The sequence below is a fragment of the Bos indicus x Bos taurus genome, chromosome 5 (genome assembly GCF_003369695.1).
Source record: "Bos indicus x Bos taurus breed Angus x Brahman F1 hybrid chromosome 5, Bos_hybrid_MaternalHap_v2.0, whole genome shotgun sequence".
Classification (NCBI taxonomy): Eukaryota; Metazoa; Chordata; class Mammalia; order Artiodactyla; family Bovidae; genus Bos; species Bos indicus x Bos taurus.
The window spans coordinates 115,388,968-115,411,712 of NC_040080.1; the positions used below are offsets into that span (position 1 = coordinate 115,388,968).

The 22,745-nt window shown below is 38.0% G+C and overlaps 1 protein-coding gene across 1 annotated transcript in view; it reads left to right on the forward strand.

Annotated features, from left to right (window-relative positions):
* Positions 1 to 22,745, forward strand: part of CAPS2 (calcyphosine 2) — a 49,242-nt gene that overhangs the window by 20,857 nt on the left and 5,640 nt on the right. The window contains 10 exon segments of the mRNA XM_027543329.1: positions 923 to 990; positions 6,115 to 6,234; positions 14,124 to 14,198; positions 15,045 to 15,140; positions 15,229 to 15,322; positions 17,626 to 17,744; positions 18,718 to 18,791; positions 20,716 to 20,731; positions 20,733 to 20,865; positions 22,035 to 22,154. Coding sequence (XP_027399130.1) covers positions 923 to 990; positions 6,115 to 6,234; positions 14,124 to 14,198; positions 15,045 to 15,140; positions 15,229 to 15,322; positions 17,626 to 17,744; positions 18,718 to 18,791; positions 20,716 to 20,731; positions 20,733 to 20,865; positions 22,035 to 22,154 — 915 coding nt within the window.

Genomic DNA, 22,745 nt, shown 5'->3' on the forward strand with positions numbered 1-22,745 from the left:
CATTCAATTACTTTCTAAGTGGCATCATATCTTAATTCACCATTAAGCACATTTTACTCTATTGTGGTAGCACCCCTGTATCAATCTTTTAAAGGAGATATTTTACATGAGTAAATTTTGAATGCATGTGAAATTAGTACCAATTTACTTTTTAAATGTGGGTGGAAACTTTTCAACTTAGTTTTTAACTAAATGAACAACAGAAGCAGTGAACCTGTGGTTTTTATGTCCATCTCTTCCACTTTGTCATTTTTCAGTTGCATTTGTGTGATTTCTGCTTCTAATCTGCCTTCTGTTTACACAGCTCTCTAAGTCAACGTGCCTGAGGGTGGTTCTGACTTTTCCTCCAAAGTATAAGTCACGGTAAATGTCAGCACCCAGGGTGCATGTTCTCCATGGACTCTATACTCATCAATGTCACCTCTCTCGCTTGCTTTTGGGTTTTACATCCATTGTCTGACTGATACGGAAATCACTGATGATTTCCACCAAACTTTAATGGCATTACATTTTAGCAAATAAATGTATTTTTAGATTAAATAATTGGAATTCAAATTTATTAATGATGATATGAATGTGCTTAGTCTCTCAGTCATGTCCAACTCTTTGCAGCCCCATAGACAGTAGCCTGCAAGGCTCCTCTGTCACGGGATTTCTCAGGCAAGAATACTGGAGCAGGTTGCCATTTCCTTCTCCATGGGATCTTCTGACCCAGGGATCAAAGCCGCATCTCCTGTGTCTCCTGTGTTGCAGGCAGATTTTTTCCCGGCTGAGCCACTGGGGAAGCCATTGGGAAAAGATGATATGGTAATCTCTAAGAAAGAAATTGGAAATGTTTAATTTATGTTTTAGGACTCTTGTGTTAACTATAGTATTGTTCTGCTTTATGGACAATGGCGTTTTCTTCATTTTCTCTTCTCAGGATGTTGTGGCTGCAGAGAAGAAGAAACAGATGGTTGCAGAGCAAGTGATGATAGACCACTTATCCAGGCAAGCGTTAATAGAGATCCATTCAGAAAACATTCACTACATTTCCTTTTTATTTTATTTTTTTATCTTTATTTTTTTAAATTTTATTTTATTTTTAAACTTTACAATATTGTATTGGTTTTGCCAAATATCAAAATGAATCCGCCACAGGTCTCCCTCCTCCCTCCCCTACATTTCCTTTTTATACATGACATCTGCATTGGAATGGTCAACTCAGAGGTTTCCATACTTTCTCTGTTTACTGCACTTTTTTTTCCCACCAGACTCCTTGCCCAACAGAAATACTTCACAGTTCTATTTACTAAGTATTTTTTGTCTAAATAGCTTAGTAAATATTTTCTTCCTAATAACTTAATGGTCATCTGAAAAAATAATACAAATTGAAAAAATGTTTTTATTTCCTTCATAAATATGCAGCTACTCACTATGCACTTCTTGGATGACAAATAATCTCTCAAATCTTAGAATTGGATGGAATGCTGCCACTCTCATTTTCTAGCCCACCTGGCCCCTGCTTTTTATCACAGCAACTGTAGAAAAGCCAGTTTTGCAAAGATGTAATATCATTCACTGACGGCGTGTGATGTGGTGTTTTGCTGAAGCTGTGAATTACTTTGAGCTAGTAGTTTTTGTGGTATGCCACAATAATGAAGTATCACTATTTCCCTCAAAAACTAAACATGTCCAGCGGTGTTCCTTTGACTTCCCTGTGGCACCCGAGTGTGACTCAGTGCACTTTGGGAACTGTGGGATTGTCAAGAGTTCTAAAGCCTAACGTAAAGTTTCACAACCCTTAGAAAACTAGATAAAGTTTCAATACCTGCTGTGCTAAATTGCATGAATATGTAAGTAATGCAGGATTTCAGAAGAGGCTGGGATAGTCTAGGAAGTCTTCACAGCAGAGGTAAGACTCAAATTTAGCTTTGAAAAAGTTAACTACTTAGTTGGTTGGCAGAGAGAAAGAATGATAGTCTATATATGTGTTTCTTAGTTAATTTTTTGACACAGTTTTGTTACAGTCTTCAGTATTTGCCCTTTTATTACCTCATGAACTGACTTTACATTTTTATTCCCAAAATGCCACCGCAGTGTCTCTTCATAAGATAACTGCTGCTGCTGCTGCTGACTCGCTTCAGTTGTGTCCGACTCTGTGTGACCCCATAGATGGCAACCCACTAGGCTCCCCCGTCCCGGGGATTCTCCAGGCAAGAACACTGAAGTACATTGCATTTCCTTCTAGTGGTGTCCATATTGCTGGGTTAATGGCAATTACCTGTTTCTCAGTTACTCAACCCATCAGTGCCATATACAGGGTTGAGTACTTTCTTCCCTGTAAAGCACTTTTTTTTCCCTCCCTTGGCTTCTGGCATACCACACATGGCTGGTTTACCCTCCTACTTTCCAATCCTCAGCCTCCTGTCTTAGTTCGTCTTCACCTCTCCTATCTTTATACACAGGAATACACAAGGACTTCTACTTCTTGGACTTCTCCTTTTACTTTCTAGGTGATTTCATCCAGTATCGGGTCTTCAGTAACCATCTATATGCTGATGCAGCCCTAATCCAAATCCCAAAGTAACGTTGGAAAATGTTACTTTGGTTTCTGCAAGTTGTTCTTTTTCATTCCGTTATTATGAAATCCTCTTTAGTTTTCTTCCATGGCAACAATATTCTTCAAGTTCAGTCCGTCAGTTCAGTCACTCATTCATGTCCAACTCTTTGCAACCCCACGGACTGCAGCACGCCAGGCTTCCCTATCCATCATCAACTCCCAGAGCTTACTCAAACTCATGTCCATCGAGTCAGTGATGCCACCCAACATTCTGATCCTCTGTCGTCCCCTTCTCCTCCTGCCTTCGATCTTTACCAGCATCAGAGTCTTTTCTAAGCAGTCAGTTCTTCACATCAAGGGGCTAAAGTATTGGAGTTTCAGCTTCAGCATCAGTCCTTCCAGTGAATATTCAGGACTGATTTCCTTTAGAATTGACTGATTTGATTTCCTTGCAGTCCTAGGGACTCTCAAGAGTCTTCTCCAACATCACAGTTCAAAAGCATCAATTCTTTGGCACTCAGCTTTCTTTATAGTCCAACTCACATCCATACATGACTACTGGAAAAACCATAGCTTTGACTACACAGATGTTTGTTGGCAAAGTAATGTCTCTGCTTTTTAATATGCTGTCTAGGTTGTCATAGCTTTTCTTCCAAGGAGAAGTGTCTTTTAATTTCATGGCTGGGTCACCATCTGCAGTGATTTTCGAGCCCCCCAAAATAAAGTCTTTCACTGTTTCCATTGTTGCCCCATCTATTTGCCATGAAGTGATGGGACTGGATGCCATGATCTTAGTTTTTTGAATGTTGAAGTTTAAGCCAACTTTTTCACACTACTCTTTCACTATCATCAAGAGGCTCTTCAGTTCTTCTTCGCTCTCTGCCATAAGGGTGGTGTCATCTGCATATCTGAGGTGGTTGATATTTCTTCTGGCAATCTTGATTCCATCGTGTGCTTCATCCAGCCCAGCATTTCTCATAATGTACTATGCATCTAAGTTAAATAAGCACGGTGACAATATATAGCCTTGATGTACTCCTTTCCCGATTTGGAAGTAGTCTGTTGTTCTGTGGCCAGTTCTAACTGTTGCTTCTTGACCTGCATACAGGTTTCTCAGGAGACAGGTCAGGTGGTCTGGTATTCCCATCTCTTTCAGAATTTTCTGCAGTTTATTGTTATCCACACAGTCAAAGGCTTTGGCATAGTCAATAAAGCAGAAGTAGATTTTTTTCTGGAATTCTCTTGCTTTTTCGATGATCTATCAAATGTTGGCAATTTGATCTCTGGATCCTCTGCCTTTTCTAAAACCAGCTTGAGTATCTGGAAGTTCACGGTTCACGTGTTGCTGAAGCCTGGCTTGGAGAATTTTGAGCATGACTTTACTAGTGTGTGAGATGAGTGCAACTGTGCGGTAGTTTGAGCATTCTTTGGCATTGCCTTTCTTTGGGATTGGTGAAAACTGACCTTCTCCAGTCCTATGGCCACTGCTGAGTTTTCCAAATTTGCTGGCATATTGAGTGCAGCACTTTCATAGCATCATCTTTTAGGATTTGAAATAGCTCAACTGGAATTCCGTCACCTCCACTAGCTTTGTTCATAGTGATGCTTCCTCTGGTCCACTTGCCTTCACATTCCAGGATGTCTGGCTCTATGTTAGTGATCACACCATCCTAGTTATCTGGGTCATGAAGATCTTTTTTGTATAGTTCTTCTGTGTATTCTTGCCACCTCTTCTTAATGTCTTCTGCTTCTGTTAGGTCCATATACATTTCTGTCCTTTATTGTGCCCATCCTTGCATGAGAAGTTGCCTTGGTATCTCTAATTTTCTTGAAGAGATTTCTAGTCTTTCCTATTCTAGTGTTTCCCTCTGTTTCTTTGCACTGATCGCTGAGGAAGGCTTTCTTATCTCTCCTTTCTATTCTTTGAACTCTACATTCAGATGGGTATGTCTTTTTCTCCTTTGCCTTTTGCATCTTTTCTTTTCTCAGCTATTTGTAATAATTCTTCAAGTTATTTAGGCTTAAAATCTTGTTAATGCCTTTAATCCTTCTCTTTCACTCAAATCCTATATGCAGTTCATTGGCAAACTCAGGTCTACCATCAAAATAAATTTATCCCCCTCTGCTGCCACCCTCCCTGTTCACCCTGTCATTTCCTGTCTCCTGGATTATTTCAGACACTTTCTAATTGGACTCATTGTACCTGCATTTGCCCCTAATTGGTCTATTCTCAACCTAGCAGCCAGTGGGTCCATTAAAAACATAAGCCACATCAAACCTTCCAGTAACATCCATGTCAATCAGAATAAAATCTGTAAGACCTATGTATCGGTTGCTTCCCAGGTGGCTCAGTGGGTGAAGAATCTGTTGCCGTGCGGGAGACGGAGGACACAAGGGTTCAGTCCCTGGGTCGGGAAGATCCACTGGAAGAGAAAAAGGCAACCCATGCCAGTATTCTTGCCAGGAGACCCCTATGCACAGAGGAGCCTTGTGGGCTACAGTCCGTGGGGTTGCAGAGTCAGACATGACTGAAGTGACCGAGTATGCACATGTATTGGTTACCTATCACTATAAAACCTAGTAGCTTAAAACAGTAGTCATTAATTAATGCTCATGTGTCTTCAGGTCAGCTGTCCAGGCTAGACTTGGCTGAGTAGCTATTACTTTTCACTTAGTTTGGCCCATTATATATGACCAAAAGCAGTGGGCTTAATTCTGAGTTTAATCCTTAAAAAACCTCATGTTTCCATTTGCTTTTTTGTGCTTCTGCCATCTTTGTTAGCTTGGTTAACCCACTTGTTCTCAAAAGGAAAGTCCTTCCCTACATGCAGCTGGACCACTTAGCCACAATTAACCTAGATGAACAGATTCCCAAACCACCCACACTTGCACGAATTAGTTCAGGTCAGATCAGCAGAGCCACCCGCTGCCAAAGCATTTCCAATGGCTAAACTTAAAGCCAAAGAAAGTATACTACCATTATAATGAGGGCACGCCAAGGGTGTGAATCAGGAGTGCTAAAAAACTGGGGTCAGTAGCACATTCTCCCCAATCCCTGCATGTTTTGCCCACCATTAGACCCTGGACCTCTTTTCCTACTTCTCTCGTTTACTCTGCTTTGCCATCTGGCTTCCTCCCTTCTAAAACATACCAGAGTCACTGATGTCTCAGGTACTTTGCATTTATTTTCCCTTTCGCTTGGAATGCTTCCTCCCCACCCCAGAAATCCATATGGTTGGTTACATACTTCCTGTCTTTTATTCAGAAGTCGTCGGCACAGTGTCTTTTTGTTTAAAGAATAGTAAGAGGAAGACCTGAAGCTCCAAATCCTCTCAGAAATTTCGATTTATTTTTAGATAATACTTATGGAAAAAGAGATAGATAAGAATATTCACTTGTATGATGTTTTTAATTATTAAATTTGTTCATTTAATATCTGATAGATCATTCATTCTGCCAGTAGTATAAATTGGCATTTGTATATGGATTTTTCCAACTGCTTATAAATATGTGAATACTAGAGCATTTCATTATAATATTTAATTGTCAGACTGTTGTGTTTTCCTGTATAGGGCTGTAATCAGTGATCCAGAGCAAAATTTAACCTCTGAGAAGCCAGAAATTTCTCATATCCTTCCAGATTCAAAGCTGGCACCTATTCGATTTAGGAAAAGAACACTGCATGAAACGAAGTAAGAAGGCTTTTATATAAAATAAGGATGTAGTATGTTATATTTTTCAAATGTACTTTTGTATCTAATGGAAATTTTTTCCTTTGTGTTTTTATCTTTTCTGTATAAAGGAAAGTGGAATTTTTGGAGTTCAGATCCCAGTTCTGTCACTTTAAGATACTGGGATAAACTTTGCCCTCCAGATCTTCTATTTATAATTTAGGAGTGACAGCCAGAAACTCAGGCAGCAATACATGTGAAAAGACACAATGTAGTAACTGAGACATCTGTATATGCACAATATATACTGGCTGAATTTCTATGACATAATTCAAAATTAGTATTTTTTTAAAAATATTACTTTTTGCCTTTTACTTTGTACTTTATGAAGTACAAAGTACCAAGTACTTTATGAAGTACAAAGTACTTGGTTTGGTATGGATTTTTATAGTTCGCTGGTGCAGTCCACTGAAAGTTCTCACCAACTTCACCGATAATTGACATTTAGCCTCAGATTTAATAGAATAGAGAACCCACCAGTTCTTAGAGCAGTTTTTTAATATTTTCAGATTGGTATAATTGTCAGTACTTTCTTATAACTTCCCTGGTGACTCAGAGGTTAAAGCGTCTGCCTGCAAGGCCGGAGACCCGGGTTCAATCCCTGGGTCAGGAAGATCCCCTAGAGAAGGAAATGGCAACCCACTCCAGTATTCTTGCCTGGAGAATCCCATGGATGGAGGAGCCTGGTAGATTACAGTCCACGGGGTTGCAAAGAGTCGGACACGACTGAGCGACTTCACTTTCACTTTCACTTTCTTATAACTTAGGTCTTCTTGTCTCATTCTTATTTCTAGAAGCCTTATCTTATTTTCTAGAAGTTTCCATACCTTTAAATATTTGAAGGTATCATGCGTTAATTTCCTATTGCTGCTGTAACAGATTACCACAAATAGTATTTTTGAAACGACACACATTTATTCTCTTCCACTTCTGGAGTTCAGAAATCTACAATCAAGGTGCTGACAGGACTGCATTCCTTCCGGAGGCTTTGGGGAAGAATCGCTTCTTTGCCTTTTTCAGTGTCTAGGGGCTGCCTTTGTTCCTTGGCTTGTGGTCCCTCCACCATCTTCAAAGCAGAGGAGTGTTATTACTCTGCTGTTCCTCTTCTGTAGGTATCACATATCCTTCTGCTCTCCTTTTATAAAACACTTGTGATTGCACTGAACCTACCTGTATAATCCTGGTTAATCTTCTCATCTCCAGATCTTTAACTTAATCACATTTGCAAAGTCCCTGTTATCATGTGTAAATTAATTAATGTGACCTGAAGATTAGGATATGAGTATCTTTCAGGGGCCATCACTCAGCTACCATATGTCTAAACTTGTCTTTCTTAAAGTAAACTTTTATAGAAATAAAACATTCATTCACAAAGTGTACACATTTTAAATGTACAGCATAGGAATTTTCACAAACTGAACAAAACGTATGCCTTATTCCTAGACCAAGAAACAGGTCAGCACCCCAGAAACCATTGCTGCCCCTCAGTTACTTCCCAGCTCCTCTGCCGCCCCAGGTTAGCCTCTCCATCCTAACATTGTAGATTGCTATTATCTGGTTATGAATTTACATGAACTCACAAAACTTGGACTCTGAGTCTGAATTCTTTTGCTTAACGTTACGTTTGCAAGTTTAATCTGTGTTATTTGTAGTTGTCCCTTATCCTCCTTACTGTACAGTATTTTATTGTATAAATATACCACAGTTTGTTTACCCACAGCTGTTGGTGGACATTTGGCAGTTTGTGGATAGTGCTGCCATAAACTTTAGTGCATGCCTTTTGATGAGCATATGTACTCATTTCTGCTCAGTACTCACTTAGAAGTGGAATTGCTGGCCCATCTACTATGCATATGTTCAGCTTTAAAGAATACTGTCAAATAGTCTTCCAAAGTGGTTGCTACAATTAAAACTCCCACCAGTAGCAGTAAGAAGGTGCTAGTGGCACCGTATCTTTACAAGATACTGGTAAGTATATTTTTCATTTTAGTTCCTCTTATGGGTATCAGTCAGTTCAGTCGCTCAATCCTGTCCGACTGTTTGTGACCCCATGGACTGCAGCATGTCAGGCTTCCCTCTCCATCACAACTCCTGGAGCTTGCTCAAATCCATGCTCATTGGGTTGGTAATGCCATCCAACCATCTCATCCTCCGTTGTCCCCTTCTCCTCCCGCCTTCGATCTTTACCAGCATCAGGATCTTTTCTAAGCAGTCAGTTCTTCATATCAGGTGGCCAGAGTATCGGAGTTTCAGCTTCAGCATTAGTCCTTAGTGAATATTCAGGACTGATTTCCTTTAGGATGGACTGGTTGGATCTCCTTGCAGTCCAAGGGACTCTCAAGAGTCTTCTCCAACACCACAGTTCAAAAGCATCAATTCTTAAGACTTCAGCTTTCTTTATAGTCCAAGTCTCACATCTATACATGACTACTGGAAAAACCATAGCCTTGACTAGATGGACCTTTGTTGGCAAAGTAATGTCTCTGCTTTTTAATATGCTGTCTAGGTGGGTCATAGTTTTTCTTCCAAGGAGCAAAAGCGTCTTTTAATTTCATGGCTGCGGTCACCATCTGCAGTGATTTTGGAGTCCTCCAAAATAAATTCTGTCACTGTTTCCATTGTTTCCCCATATACTTGCTATAAAGAGATGGCACCAGGTGCCATGATCTTAGTTTTCTGAATGTTGAGTTTTAAGCCAACTTTTTCACTCTCCTCTTTCACTTTCATCGAGAGGATCTTTAGTTCTTCACTTTCTGCCATAACGGTGGTGTCATCTGCATATCTGAGGTTATTCATATTTCTCCCAGCAATCTTGATTCCAGCTTGTGCTTCTTCCAGCCCAGCGTTTCTCATGATGTACTCTACATCTAAGTTAAATAAGCAGGGTGACAATATACAGCCTTGACGTACTCCTTTCTCGATTTGGAACCAGTCTGTTGTTCCATGTCCAGTTCTAACTGTTGCTTCTTGATCTGCATACAGATTTCTCAGGAGACAGATCAGGTGGTCTGGTATTCCCATCGCTTTTTTAATTAATTAATTTTTATTGGTTTTGCCATACATCAACATGAATCAACCATGGGTGTACACGTGTTCCGCATCCTGAACCCCCCTCCCACCTCCCTCCCCGTACCATTGCTCTGGGTCATCCCAGTGCACCAGCCCCAAGCATCCTGTATCCTGCATAGAACCTGGACTGGCAATTCATTTCTTATATTATACATGTTTCAATGCCATTCTCCCAAATCATCCCACCCTCTCCCTCTCCCACAGAGTCCAAAAGACTGTTCTACGCATCTGTGTCTCTTTTGCTGTCTCGCATACAGGGTTATCGTTACCGTCTTTCTAAATTCCATATATATGCATTAGTATACTGTATTGGTGTTTTTCTTTCTGGCTTACTTCACTCTGTATAATAGGCTCCAGTTTCATCCACCTCATTAGAACTGATTCAAATGTATTCTTTTTAATGGCTGAGTAATACTCCATTGTGTATATGTACCACAGCTTTCTTATCCATTCATCTGCTGATGGACATCTAGGTTGCTTTATGTCCTGGCTATTATAAACAGTGCTGCAATGAACACTGGGGTACACGTGTCTCTTTCAATTCTGGTTTCCTCAGTGTGTATGCCCAGCAGTGGGATTGCTGGGTCATAGGGCAGTTCTATTTCCAGTTTTTTAAGGAACCTCCAGATTGTTCGCCATAGTGGCTATACTAGTTTGCATTCCTACCAACAGTGTAAGAGGGTTCCCTTTTCTCCACACCCTCTCCAGCATTTATTGCTTATAGACTTTTGGATCTCAGCCTTTCTGACTGGCGTGAAATGGTACCTCATTGTGGTTTTGATTTGCATTTCTCTGCTAATGAATGATGTTGAGCATCTTTTCATGTGCTTGTTAGCCATCTGTATGTATTCTTTGGAGAAATGTCTATTTAGTTCTTTGGCCCATTTTTTGATTGGGTCGTTTATTTTTCTTGTATTGAGCTGCAGGAGTTCCTTGTATATTTTTGATATTAGTTGTTTGTCAGTTGCTTCATTTGCTATTATTTTCTCACATTCTGAAGACTGTCTTTTCACCTTGCTTATAGTTTCTTTTGTTATGCAGAAGCTTTTAATTTTAATTAGGTCCAATTTGTTTATTTTTGCTTTTATTTCCAGTATTCTGGGAGGTTAGTCATAGAGGATCCTGCTGTGATTTATGTCGGAGAGTGTTTTGCTTATGTTTTCCTCTAGGAGTTTTATAGTTTCTGGTCTTACGTTTAGATCTTTAATTCGTCTTGAGTTTATTTTTGTGTATAGTGTTGGAAAGTGTTCTAGTTTCATGCTTTTACAAGTGGCTGACCAGTTTTCCCAGCACCACTTGTTAAAGAGATTGTCTTTTCTCCATTGTATATTCTTGCCTCCTTTGTCAAAGATAAGGTATCCATATGTGCATGGATTTATCTCTGGGCTTTCCATTTTGTTCCATTGATCTATATTTCTGTCTTTGTGCCAGTACCATACTGTCTTGATGACTGTGGCTTTGTAGTAGAGCCTAAAGTCAGGCAGGTTGTTCCTCCAGTTCCATTCTTCTTTCTCAAGATTGCTTTGGCTATTTGAGTTTTTTTTGTATTTCCATACAAATTGTGAAATTATTTGTTCTAGCTCTGTGAAATATACCGTTGGTAGCTTGATAGGGACTGCATTGAATCTGTAAATTGCTTTGGGTAGTATACTCATTTTCACTATATTGATTCTTCCCATCTCTAAGAATTTTCCACAGTCTGTTCTGATCCACACAAAGTCTTTGCCATGGTCAATAAAGCAGACATAGATGTTTTCTGGAACTCTCTTGGTTTTTTGATGATCCAACGGATGTTGGCAATTTGATCTCTGGTTCTTCTGCCTTTTCTAAATCTAGCTTGAACATCTGGAAGTTCATGGTTTATGTACTGTTGAAGCCTGGCTTGGAGAATTTTGAGCATTAGTTTGCTAGCTTGTGAGATGAGTGCAATTGTGCAGTAGTTTGAACATAGGTATATATTGGTGATTTTATAGGAATATATTGGTGATTTTCACTTACATTTCACTGAAGACTAATGATGTCGAGCACTTTTGCATAGGTATGTTCATCATCTGGGTATCCTCTTATAGGATAGTTTATATAGTCCCTTCAAGTCTATTGGGTTATCTTTTCATATTGATTTGTGGAACTTACTTATGTATTCTAGTTATAAGTCCTTTTTCAGCTATTTGTTGGACGTGTCTTTTCCTGTCCTCTGGTTACCTTTTCATTCTCTTGATCATGTTTTTTGATGAACAAAAGTTGCTAAATTTATTGTAGACCAGTTTACCAATCTCTCCATTTATTGTTAGTGTCCCTTGTATCTTCTTTATGAAATCTCTCCCTACCACCAACTTGTTATCTCTCTGACTTGTATTGCCACTTATGTCATATATGAAGTTGTTAGAAATGTATGGTTGGTTTCTAGGTTGTTGTTGTTGTTTTCAGTCTCATCTACCTGTTATACATCCCTGCACCAGAATTATCCTGTCTTAATTAGTACTGTTATATATTAAATATTTAAAGCTTGTTTAGCTTTAATATTGTCTTGGCACACTTTGGCTCCTTCCTCTTCGATATAAGTTTTAGATTTAGCTAGTCTGGTTCTACAAAAAATCCTGTGGGGGCTTGATTAGAATTATTGGACTCAACTGCCCTTAGTTTTATTCCCAAAGGAAGAGGAGGAGAAAATTCTGCTCCATAGAGTGGGAAGCAGCCATTGGCATGTATAGTACAGGCCTTCCTCCCCTCTTGTTCCTTGACCCAGATGTCTGCAGAAGTACACATTCTGTCCTGTGCACTGAGCTTTACAGGGTGCTTCCCCAGTGGGAATGAGTGGGTTAGTCTGTTTAATTCTAGTGTTAAGGAATTAGCTTGTTGCTACATTTCTAAACCATGGTTTGCAACTGCTTTAGCAATAAGAAAATTTATATGTGAGTCTTCATCTACCTGATTCTTATTCCTCTATTGGTTAAGAACTTGGAGAAGTATTGGTGCTATATATCGGATACTGAAAACTCCAACATGGAACTTCCCATTTTGTAATATAAATGCCTATTTTTTTTTTTTTTTTTGTATTTTCAAGAAAACTAGAATCCTTAAAACTGTTATTTCAATTAAACTGAGTTCTGTTTACTTTTGAGAAGCAATAAAATGTAATGGTTATGAGCAATTTTTTTTTTCTTTTTTTGACTATGCCATGTGCTAACTGTATAACTGTATAAACCTTATTTTTAGAATGGGGATAATAACACTTACTTCATTGAGTTACTACAAGCATTAAATGAACCAATACACATTAAAAAGATTTTAACACAGACTAGTGTCTAGGAAGTTCTTAATAAATAGTAGCTAGTATTATTATTGCTTTTATTTTCTCAGCATTTAGAACTGTTTCAGGCACATAGTGGGCATTCAATGAACACATTATTACTAATGGATTAAATTGAAATGAGATGACCAAACTCTCATGGCTACACTCTGTGTTCAGAACTCTCATTTGATTTACAAGTTCTTATTTGCTATATGTTGCTCACCTTTCATTGAGACCTAGATTTTTATAGAGGTATAACGTTTCAAGATCTCAGTGAGCTACATTATTGCAATTTCATTATAGCTACAGTTTTATGGGAATATCATAAAATTACTTAGGAAGGGACGTAAAGAGACATCACTGAATCTTCAGAGGAGAATATTGGTAGTAGGGTGCCAAAGTGTGTGTCATTGGGTTTTGCTTCATATTATTAAACAGAATTTTAGGACTGGCAGTCTTTGTGAGGTCATTCAATGCCATCTAAAAGCCATAAAGATTAAATAACTGATTTGAGGTCTCACAGCTAGAACTATGGCCAAGACTGGAACCTCATCCAGCACTCTTTGTCTCTACTCTGTTTTGGCAAGGAATGTTTTCAGCTACCCATAACTGAAAACCTGACTGACAGTGGCTTAAACGAATCAGGATTTATTTCCGTTATACAACTGGCTGCTTGGAGGTGGCCAGTTGTTGGCTTTAGTTGAGTGGATCAGCGAGGCACAGCTCTGGGCTGGCTTCCCTGAGATCTTTTTGGTTGCCTGATGGCTGCTGTGGCTGCTGGCATCGTATCCCCACTGTGTTCACAGGCTGGAGCTCTTTCTGTGCTGTTCTCTCATCAGGAAAAAAGCAAGTCTTTCCTGGAAGTTTACTGGAAGAACTGGGTCCCTTAGTCACTTCTAGTTGTAAGAGGCTAAGAATGCAAATTCTGTGATGGGAGAGAGGCAAAGAAGAGGGTTAGAAATGGCTATTGGTTAGCCTTGCAACAGTGCCAGGCACAAACGTGCTATCTCTGTTTCACACTGACTTTCTTAGCACTTTGATATGGTAAGTTCTAGCATAGAAGTTATTCGCATATTATATACAGTTTGTTGTTTTTGTTTAGTTGCTAAGTCATGTCCGACTCTTTTGTAACCTCATGGACTGTGCCCACCAGGCTCCTCTGTTTATGGAATTTTCCACTGAAGAATACTGGAGTGGGCTGCCATTTCCTGCTCCAGGGTATCTTCCGATCCAGGAATCAAAACTACGTCTCCTACATTGGCAGGTGGATTCTTTACCACCGAGCCACCAGGGAAGCCCATTATATACCACAGCTCAGGGTTCTTGCTTCTGTGTCTGCAACAGCAATAGCAGTCTGGAATAAAAAGAGGTTTAAACCTCATCTTTATCTAGTATGTGCATTTGAAAATATTGACATAACTTTTAGGTACTTTTGTTATCTAATGTAGGTATTTTAAAAATAATTATTAACAATTGTATTTCTTGCCAGGATAAGAACACAGTCTACATTAACTGAAAATATCCTTTCTCATAAAGTGCAGTTTGATGGTAGGATCATATCAAGGTAATTGTGACTTTATTAAATTTTTTAATCCTATGATTATTAAAAGGTATTTTCTTTTCAAATAGAGGTAGCAATAATGAAATTAGTTAAATTCGTTACATTTAAGTTAATTTACCACAAACATTTTTAGGTAATAATATATACTTAATCTCTTATAAAAATTATGGGGAGTATGAGTCTAAAAGAAAAACATCTTGATTAGAAATTATTTAAAATGTGATTTTAAAATGTCGTTCAAAAAGAAATAAAATGAATTTTTTAAAGATATATGTTACTACTAAAAGATTCTAAACTACTTAAAAATTAACCTTTATGTAATTTATTTAATTTCACTTTAATGGCTTAAAGTAACAGTAGATGTAGTAAAGTGACAAGGAAGGTGGTTCTTCAATCTGGTATCTAGTCTTACAAACTGCCAGTAACACATAATGCTACTCGATGTTCTTCATGAATGTTAAAGATAAGGTGGCTTTTTAAAAATTAGCATATTTGTTCAGTGATTTTAAAATTTCCATGACAAAAGGTAATAAATGTATATCTCTCTTGTGGCTTCTTGCAAGCTCAACATTTTTTTAAGGTCTTTCACTATCTTAAAGTCTAAGCCAAATTAGTAATCTACATTGTAATATATCCATATTCATATTAGTATAAGGTAAAGCTTTTTTCTCCATCCAAATTAGAATTAAGTTGACACTTCAGCCAGCTCTGTCATTGTTCCCTTGTGGTTTCCCATAACCACATATTTGAGCAAATCCTGGCATCTCTGTTTGACACATAGCATCCATATATCATTAAATATGAAAAGTATCCTATTTGAAAATCTTTGATACCATTTTCTTTTTCTAGAAATGGACGTGATGCTTGCAGAGAGCTGGTTGGATTCTTTTTCACTCATGACCAGTCCCTTACAATTTATGAATATCGGCAATTTGGGAAAAATAGGTATGCCGTTAAAGATCGTTACAGCTCTCAAGATGACTATTTCCCAGAGAAGCTGAATAATTTCACATTTTTGTCATTTAACTTCTAGAACAAATGTGCTTCCTTTTATTCAAAAAAACATTTATTGTCATCAGCGTGGACGAAGGAAAGGAAAGCAGTACCGACTTGCTGATCTTTATGTTGTAAGTTGAGTGTGTGTGTGCTCATGTTTTACTACCTGGTGTTGGACTTTGAGGGATCCTGTGGGGCTAGGGGAGCAGGGTTTCTAGTTTCCAGTTTATTCTTTTCCCTGTTTGCTGAGCAGGGGCATTTATATTGGCTAATGGTTGATGTTTCTCTAGGAGAGGGGGTGCCTCTCAGGTCCAGATCCCAGTGGTCTGAATCTAAGCGTAGCATTTATTCCTTGTGACCCTACTCAGCTCCACCACCCTCCCCCCGCACCCCAACTTATCCTGCAATGGAAGCCCCAGAGAGCTGGTGTTCTGGTGCTTTTAAAGCCTGTACCACTGGGTCGGTGGCTACTTCAATAGAACCAGGAGTAATTCTCCACCTAATGCAGGCTTATCTTCTGGGGACACACATTTTTCTCCACACAGAGTGGTGCTTGGCTTCTGGAGCTGTCATAGATCTCCTGGTTAGCTCATCTTCCTTGTGATTTCCCTGCTTGGCACAACTCCTGGTGTATGGCATATCATGAGGATTCCTTAGTGTGAAATGATCTTAGGTAATGTTAGAAGTTGTATAGTGCTCTGAAATTTGAAATGATCACAGTCATGTTATCTCACTACCCACAATGATCATTCATATAAAACATATACTCATAGGCTAAGCATTGGAAATAGAACTATAAATAACTTGAAAAGAATCCTTGCTTTTGTGGGAATTATATTCTAACGGGAAAGAGATCAGAGGGCCACATAGGCGGGGCAGTGACCCAGTTTTGTAGAGTCGAAGGAGGCTTCTTCAGGGCGTGCCACCCAACCCGGACGTAGGCAGGCGCAGATGTGTAGATGGAAGAGGGGAGGCAAGGCTTTCAGGCGAGGAGACAGGTCGTGCACAGAACAGAAGCTCGAAAGACATGGCCGTTTTTGAGAACTGAAAGGAGTTCAGTCCTACTGATCTTGACTTCAAGGTGGGGATTGGCAAGAGACAAATGAGAACTTACTAAGAGTGGCCTTGTGATAAAGACTTATCTAAAATGTCTTGGGGAGTCACTGAAAGGTAAGAAGGTGGATGGAATGAAAGGAGGTAGCATCAGTAGGTTTGTGATTTAGACAGATTTTTCTGGTTGCGGTCTGGGGAATGGATTGAAGACTAGTAAAGGACCAGATTGGATTGAATTACATTACACATATCAAATAGTCTCTATTGTTTAAATAATAATTTCAAGAGAACTTATATACATACCAAAGAGTGGAGAAAGTACTTATAGTTTTCTAAAGTAAATGCTCTAGGAAAAAGGAGAGAAATCTCTTCCCTGATTTTCAAAAGACATAATTAAGCATATTATTTGAAATTTGTGTTTATTTATATTTGACTATATTTGAGAAGACTTTCCTGGTGGCTCAGATGGTAAAGCATTTGAGAAACTCAGAAATTAAAATAACAACAATTTTCTAAGTTTGGATGAAGGACTTTTGAGGGGAATTTTTTCACCAAAGCTTTGATGCTCCAAACAGGTTAAGCTTAGTTTTACATTTATGTAATATTTGTTATCAAAATACCAGGTGAAAGAGGACTTCCCTGGTGGAGCAGTGGATAAGAATCCACCTGCCAGTGTAGGGGCCATGGGTTGGATCCCTGGTCTGGGAAGATTCCACTTGCCATGGAGCAACTAAGCCCTTGCACCACAACTCCCGAGCCTGCACTGTACAGCCCACAGGCCACAGCCACTGAAGCCCACGTGACTGGAGTCTGCGCTCCCCGCAACAAGAGAAGCCCCTGCAGTGAGCAGCCTGCACACTGTGACAAAGAGTAGCCCCCACTCTGCAGCCAGAGAAAGCCTACACAAAGCAACGAAGGCCCTACACAGCCGTAAATAAATACACACAACCATATTAAAAATACCAGGGGAAAGAGGGTAATGAATCTCTCATAGTTCATCAGTTTGCAGCACATCTTTCTGCAGATCAATAGCTCTATTTCTGTATTCTGGAGTGTCATAATTTCCATGGAGATAATTTGTTCTTTTTTCCTCTAATTCTTAAAAAAAAAAAAAAAAACTGGAATTCTTCTTTTTTTTTTTCACATCAATTGTTACATCTAAGATTGTTCTAATTGGGAGATTGTGAAATTAGTTCTGTTTTCCTATATTATTTGCTGAAGCCTGTGTGGTTTCTAAATATACTCTCAATATACTTATTTATTAGAATAAAAGTATACTATATTAGATGTAATCAAAATTGAATATTTAAAATTACTATTAGTTCTATTTTACTTCTTACATACTTCATAGTTAAAATAATTCATTTGTTAATTTCCTTAGGGTGCAAACTTGACATTTTTGAGCTCTGATCATCCCAGACTTCCAGAAAGTGTAAAAGAAAACACAGTGCTTACACTTCGAATCACAAATGTTGACTGGAGAGCTTTGGATTCTCTCAAGTAAGTCACACATGCATTTGTCATTTTAGAGGTATTATTATTTGTTATTAAAGTGAGATTCTATATCAAAATGTTTTGATTTTAGTTAAGATTTACATTAAAGAAAAATAAAGCATAGCTATACATGTCTATTTTATGTGCTATATCTTGTACTCAAATATACTCCATGTGTGGGAACAGTTAGAATCAAATGGAGATTTAAGATGTCCCATTTTAAGTTTGTTAAAGTAGTTTATTAATTTGCCTATACTATAACATTTTAATTTTAGTAAATGCTACCAAACTAATACATTTTAAAAGATGAGATACAGTATAATATAATAACTTTTCCCATGTTTTTAGAGCAGTGCTTTTTCTAAGCACAAAAAAAAATCTTGGTCCCACATGCTTGTAGACCATTGACTGATAATATACATAGTGAAAAAATAATGCTATGAATCAAAAGCTTTTAAATGAATTTGAGTTTTTTTTTTTAATTGCAGAAAATATTTATGCTATTCTTGTGGAGTGCTTTTTTGGCCAAGATTACAGTAACTGGTGTGCTATCAGTACATTAGAGGCCATCTGCCATAAATTGGCTAAGTCTTTGCTTGTCTTTTATTGTCTTTTACTATATTGTTCAATAGGATTGTATTTTTTTTTTTTTTTGCTTTTTAAAATACCGTATTTACATTTAAAGGTAAAACTGCTTTTAAATAATAGTTTTAATTAAGTTTTTAAAAAGAAGATTGAAATAAGTATAAAACTGAACATAATGCTTAAAGGTAGTTCTTGGGAGATGTAAGGATTTTCGTTTTGATTTAGCATATTCAGGATTAAAGCCGCAAGCAAGGGTGGAAGAGTTGATTAATCTCTAAGTACTCTTCTATCTTTCTTTGAGAATTTTTTGGGTCTAAAGCAGGGAAATCTTAGCGTTCCTATACTAAGACTGCAAAACAGTATATTTGTATTACAATGAACATGTCAATTGCAGAACTGATTCTGAGGAACATGATGATGTAACCAGTGAAGAAGCTAACGATAGGAAGATTCTCAAGGCCATTCAAGGTGTGTACCATTACTATACTCTCAAATAGTTGTAATTTTCAACCATTTTCTTTGTAAGGAGTAAAGCAGTATTTTCCAGATATTACTTAGTTTTATGACACTTCTTTTATATTGCCTATTTGCTTCCTATCTTTTTATTTTATACACAAATACATATTTGAAAATATTTTTAGGATCTCTCCTACTTCAATGAGTCTAACTGAATAACTAGTGTTATATCATTTATGAACTTAAACATTTTAGAAAGCACTAGATAGTGTGGTTTTTATCTATGAAATGGATATGTGATTTTTACTACGTAGTACTCATTTTATATATTATGGTATCATAAAGAAATTGGTGGTGGCCTAGGAGAAGGCAATGGCACCCCACTCCAGTACTCTTGCCTGGAAAATCCCATGGATGGAGGAGCCTAGTGGGCTGCAGTCCATGGGGTCGCTAAGAGTCGGACATTCACTTTCACTTTTCACTTTCATGCATTGGAGAAGGAATTAGCAACCCACTCCAGTGTTTTTGCCTGGAGAATCCCGGGGATAGGGGAGCCTGGTGGGCTGCCATCTATGGGGTTGCACAGAGTTGGACACGACTGAAGCGACAGCAGCAGCAGCAGTGTAGGAAAAAAATACTAGACTGGAAGCCATGTTTGGACTCTCCATTCAGTAGACATATGACTTTGTGTATATCTCTTGCACCTCTTTCTTTATGTCTAAAATGGGTATAATAACCTCTTATTAATTTCAGAGTTGTTGTAGGTAATATGTGAAATACATGTAGGTTTGTACACTAAAATATTTTAAAGGTTTGTTTCTAGAGTCTACTCTTGTAATTAGTACAGTTTATGAGGCTCAAATAGACAAGTCCTTTGTTGACTCTCATAATCAAGAAGGCAGGAAGGCATTAAACCAGTCATCACAGAAGTCAACATATAATTTATAAATTTTGGTAAGTCCTGATTTATCATATAAAGATATGGGAGTAACAAGGCTAAAAGGAGATTTAAAAGTTGTCTGTGAAATCGCTCAGTCGTGTCCGACTCTTTGTGACCCCACAGACTGTAGCCTACCAGGCCCCTCTGTCCATGGGATTTTCCAGGCAATAGTACAGGAGTGGATTGACGTTTCCTAGGATTGGTATTTGATCTCTGAAATATCCCTGATGCTATTGTTAATAAAGTTTATTCTAGCATGATCAGTATGATTTGTCACTCTTATATCTAGTGACATGTTTCCCCTCTAATGCACTATATTTAATAACTGCTTTGGTAAAGTTACCTATATTTTCTTAAGTGAAGATGGTACAGACTGCATCAAATGAAATCTGTCCCACAAAGAGAATGGGCCTAGGGATAAAACTTGTTATAAATCCCGAGCAAAAAGGGTTACTTTAAGTGTAAAAGTATAGGGTAGCATTCTAAAGCCTTGATGTTATTAAATATATGCTACAATTTGAAGATTCCAAACGATTTTAGAAATTTTGAACTGATAAGCTGTCAGGTAGATCACTCAAAAATTTGTAATTCAGTTGGTACCAACAAAGAAAGAGGAAAAAGATTAAAAATATAGGCTCATCAGGTGAAGTGGAAGCCTAGAAGATTTTTTAAGCATGACGATTTTATTTGTGACGCTGAGGTTATTTTCATGCTGATAAAGTGAACCATTATTTTCCCATATTAAAAATATAACAGTCTCACCACACAGTGGCGCTATAGCTCTGATATACTTTACGTGGGATTTTGTGTATAACCCACTTTACTAAAAGCATTCTGTTTTCCAAAGCCTTTTGTCAGCCATACACATGATCTGGTTGCCTATTCACATCCCTTATATCAGCTGTGTCAACTTTTTTTTTCTTACCAGAGGGACAATTGCAGTTTGATTCAGGTATGCATAGGGATAATTAGTTTACATCACTTCTTCCTAAACAGACCTGCTAAAAGAACAACAGAAGAGGCGTTCGTATATTGACTGGATTGGGAAAACACCTTCAACAACTGGACAAGGAAGGAAACGGGCTTTTAGATAAGGCAGATTTTAAGCAAGCTCTAAAATTATTTCGCTTAGAAGTGTCCGAAAACGTAGGTACCACAGATAATTCTCCGCAGTGAGTGACTATTATTCTTAAGTGGCCTTATTCACTTTTCTACTGAACTTTTTGTAGTTCATTTGTCTCCTTCTTTATGCCTCATTATCAGTATTAAGCCGTCAGGAAAATCCTGTTGATTTTTTAAATGTCAGCATTCATCCCTCCTCCCTATGCTTATTCAGAACCTAATAAGCAGGCATTGTTCTAACTCTGAGAAGACATACTTTGTACTCTTAAAGTCTTTATAATCAAAAGAAAGATATAAATGATTACAGAAAAAGCATGGTAAGTGTTAAAGAGAGAATGCTTTCAGAACATGTGAGATAAATTGCAAGCCAGGTTATGGAGAAGGAGAAGGAAGTTCATGGGATTTCTGGAGTGGGTATATATCAGAACTGAGATTTGAAGGATGAGGAGGAATTAGGCAAACAAGAGGGGAGGAGGGGCATGGATCAAACTGGCTGCTTGAGGAAAGGGAGAAGTCTATGTGAAGGCTTCAAGAGGAGACATGATGTGACCATTCCAGGAACTGCCCCAAAGCCTTTACAGCCACGGGTCCCTCCACTGTGAGTGGAGGTCCAGCAGACCTCTGAGTCTGCTGGCTGGATTTTCTCACCATTCAGGTTTTCTCTACTCAGAGCACTTCACTGACACCTCCACCTAAAGGATCATCCCATCCGAACCCTGATCCTCTCTATACCATTTACCCAAAATGTAAATGTTTTCTTTATGCCACTTCATATATATTCTCTTATTATTAGCGGTCCTCATCCTATTGGAGGCATTCCAGTAGGTGAAGTGACTTCTTAATTGTCACAGATACAATACATTACAAATAATTAAGTGGTCAAATTCAAGTAAATGGTAGCATTTTTACTGAAAGGAATAAATTTAAAATGATATACTTGATTTATTACCACTCTTAAATGTTTCTTAACTTTATGGAACTATCCCCATTACAGAGTTCCTCTCAATAAGCTTTCTTAGTACCTTTGATTGGATTTATATGTGACTTTTTGGGATTTCCTTATTAAGTCTACTACCTTGTCTAGGGCTAGGTATAGCCCTAAACATGAGATGTAACAAAATACTACGATGATTATAGTCGTGGCCATATGTAACTTAAAGGTGTAACAGTAGTCTCTCTCTGGTTATTTCTAGGATTTTGAGTCTTTGTGGCTAATCCTAAATAGCAGTGGCAATGGCAGGGCTGATTATGGAGAATTCAAACGTGCCATAATTGGTGAAATGAATGAATACAGGAAATCATTTGTTCGAAAGGTAACTTTGTAAAGTAACCTTTCAAATAGTAACTTTTAATAGATTGTTAGATTCATTCTTAAATCTTTAATGAATTACCATTGAAGAAGTTTTAAATCCCTTTCCCTGCAGTGTACTGTGGGTTTAGTAAAGCACAAAAACACACATACATGTACAAATCTACCCATTATACAGCAAGGCAGCCTATGTTTAAGGAAAATACTGTAAAAAGAAAATAAAATCTGAAATTAAATTTCAGTTTACAAATTGTTAATTCCATATATTTCTGGCTCCATATAAGCTGTATGTCTATATCAATTAATAAATATCCCCCGAACCTCAGCTTCTTACCTCACAGATCCGGTCTAAGACGACACGTTTAAAATGGCTAGCATCATAGCGGCCCAAGGGTCCGAGCTCAATGCATATGACCCTCGCATGATGACTAAAAGATGTTTCTCTACTTTCAGAATATGCTTGCTAAACGTTAAAATGAAGATGAAAATGACCATGTTAAACAATAATTTTAAAAAAGAGCCCTGAGTTTATAGGAGAGAACATAATACTTTGGTTCTAGTAGCCATTTTTAGAGCATACTTTTGAAAATGAAGT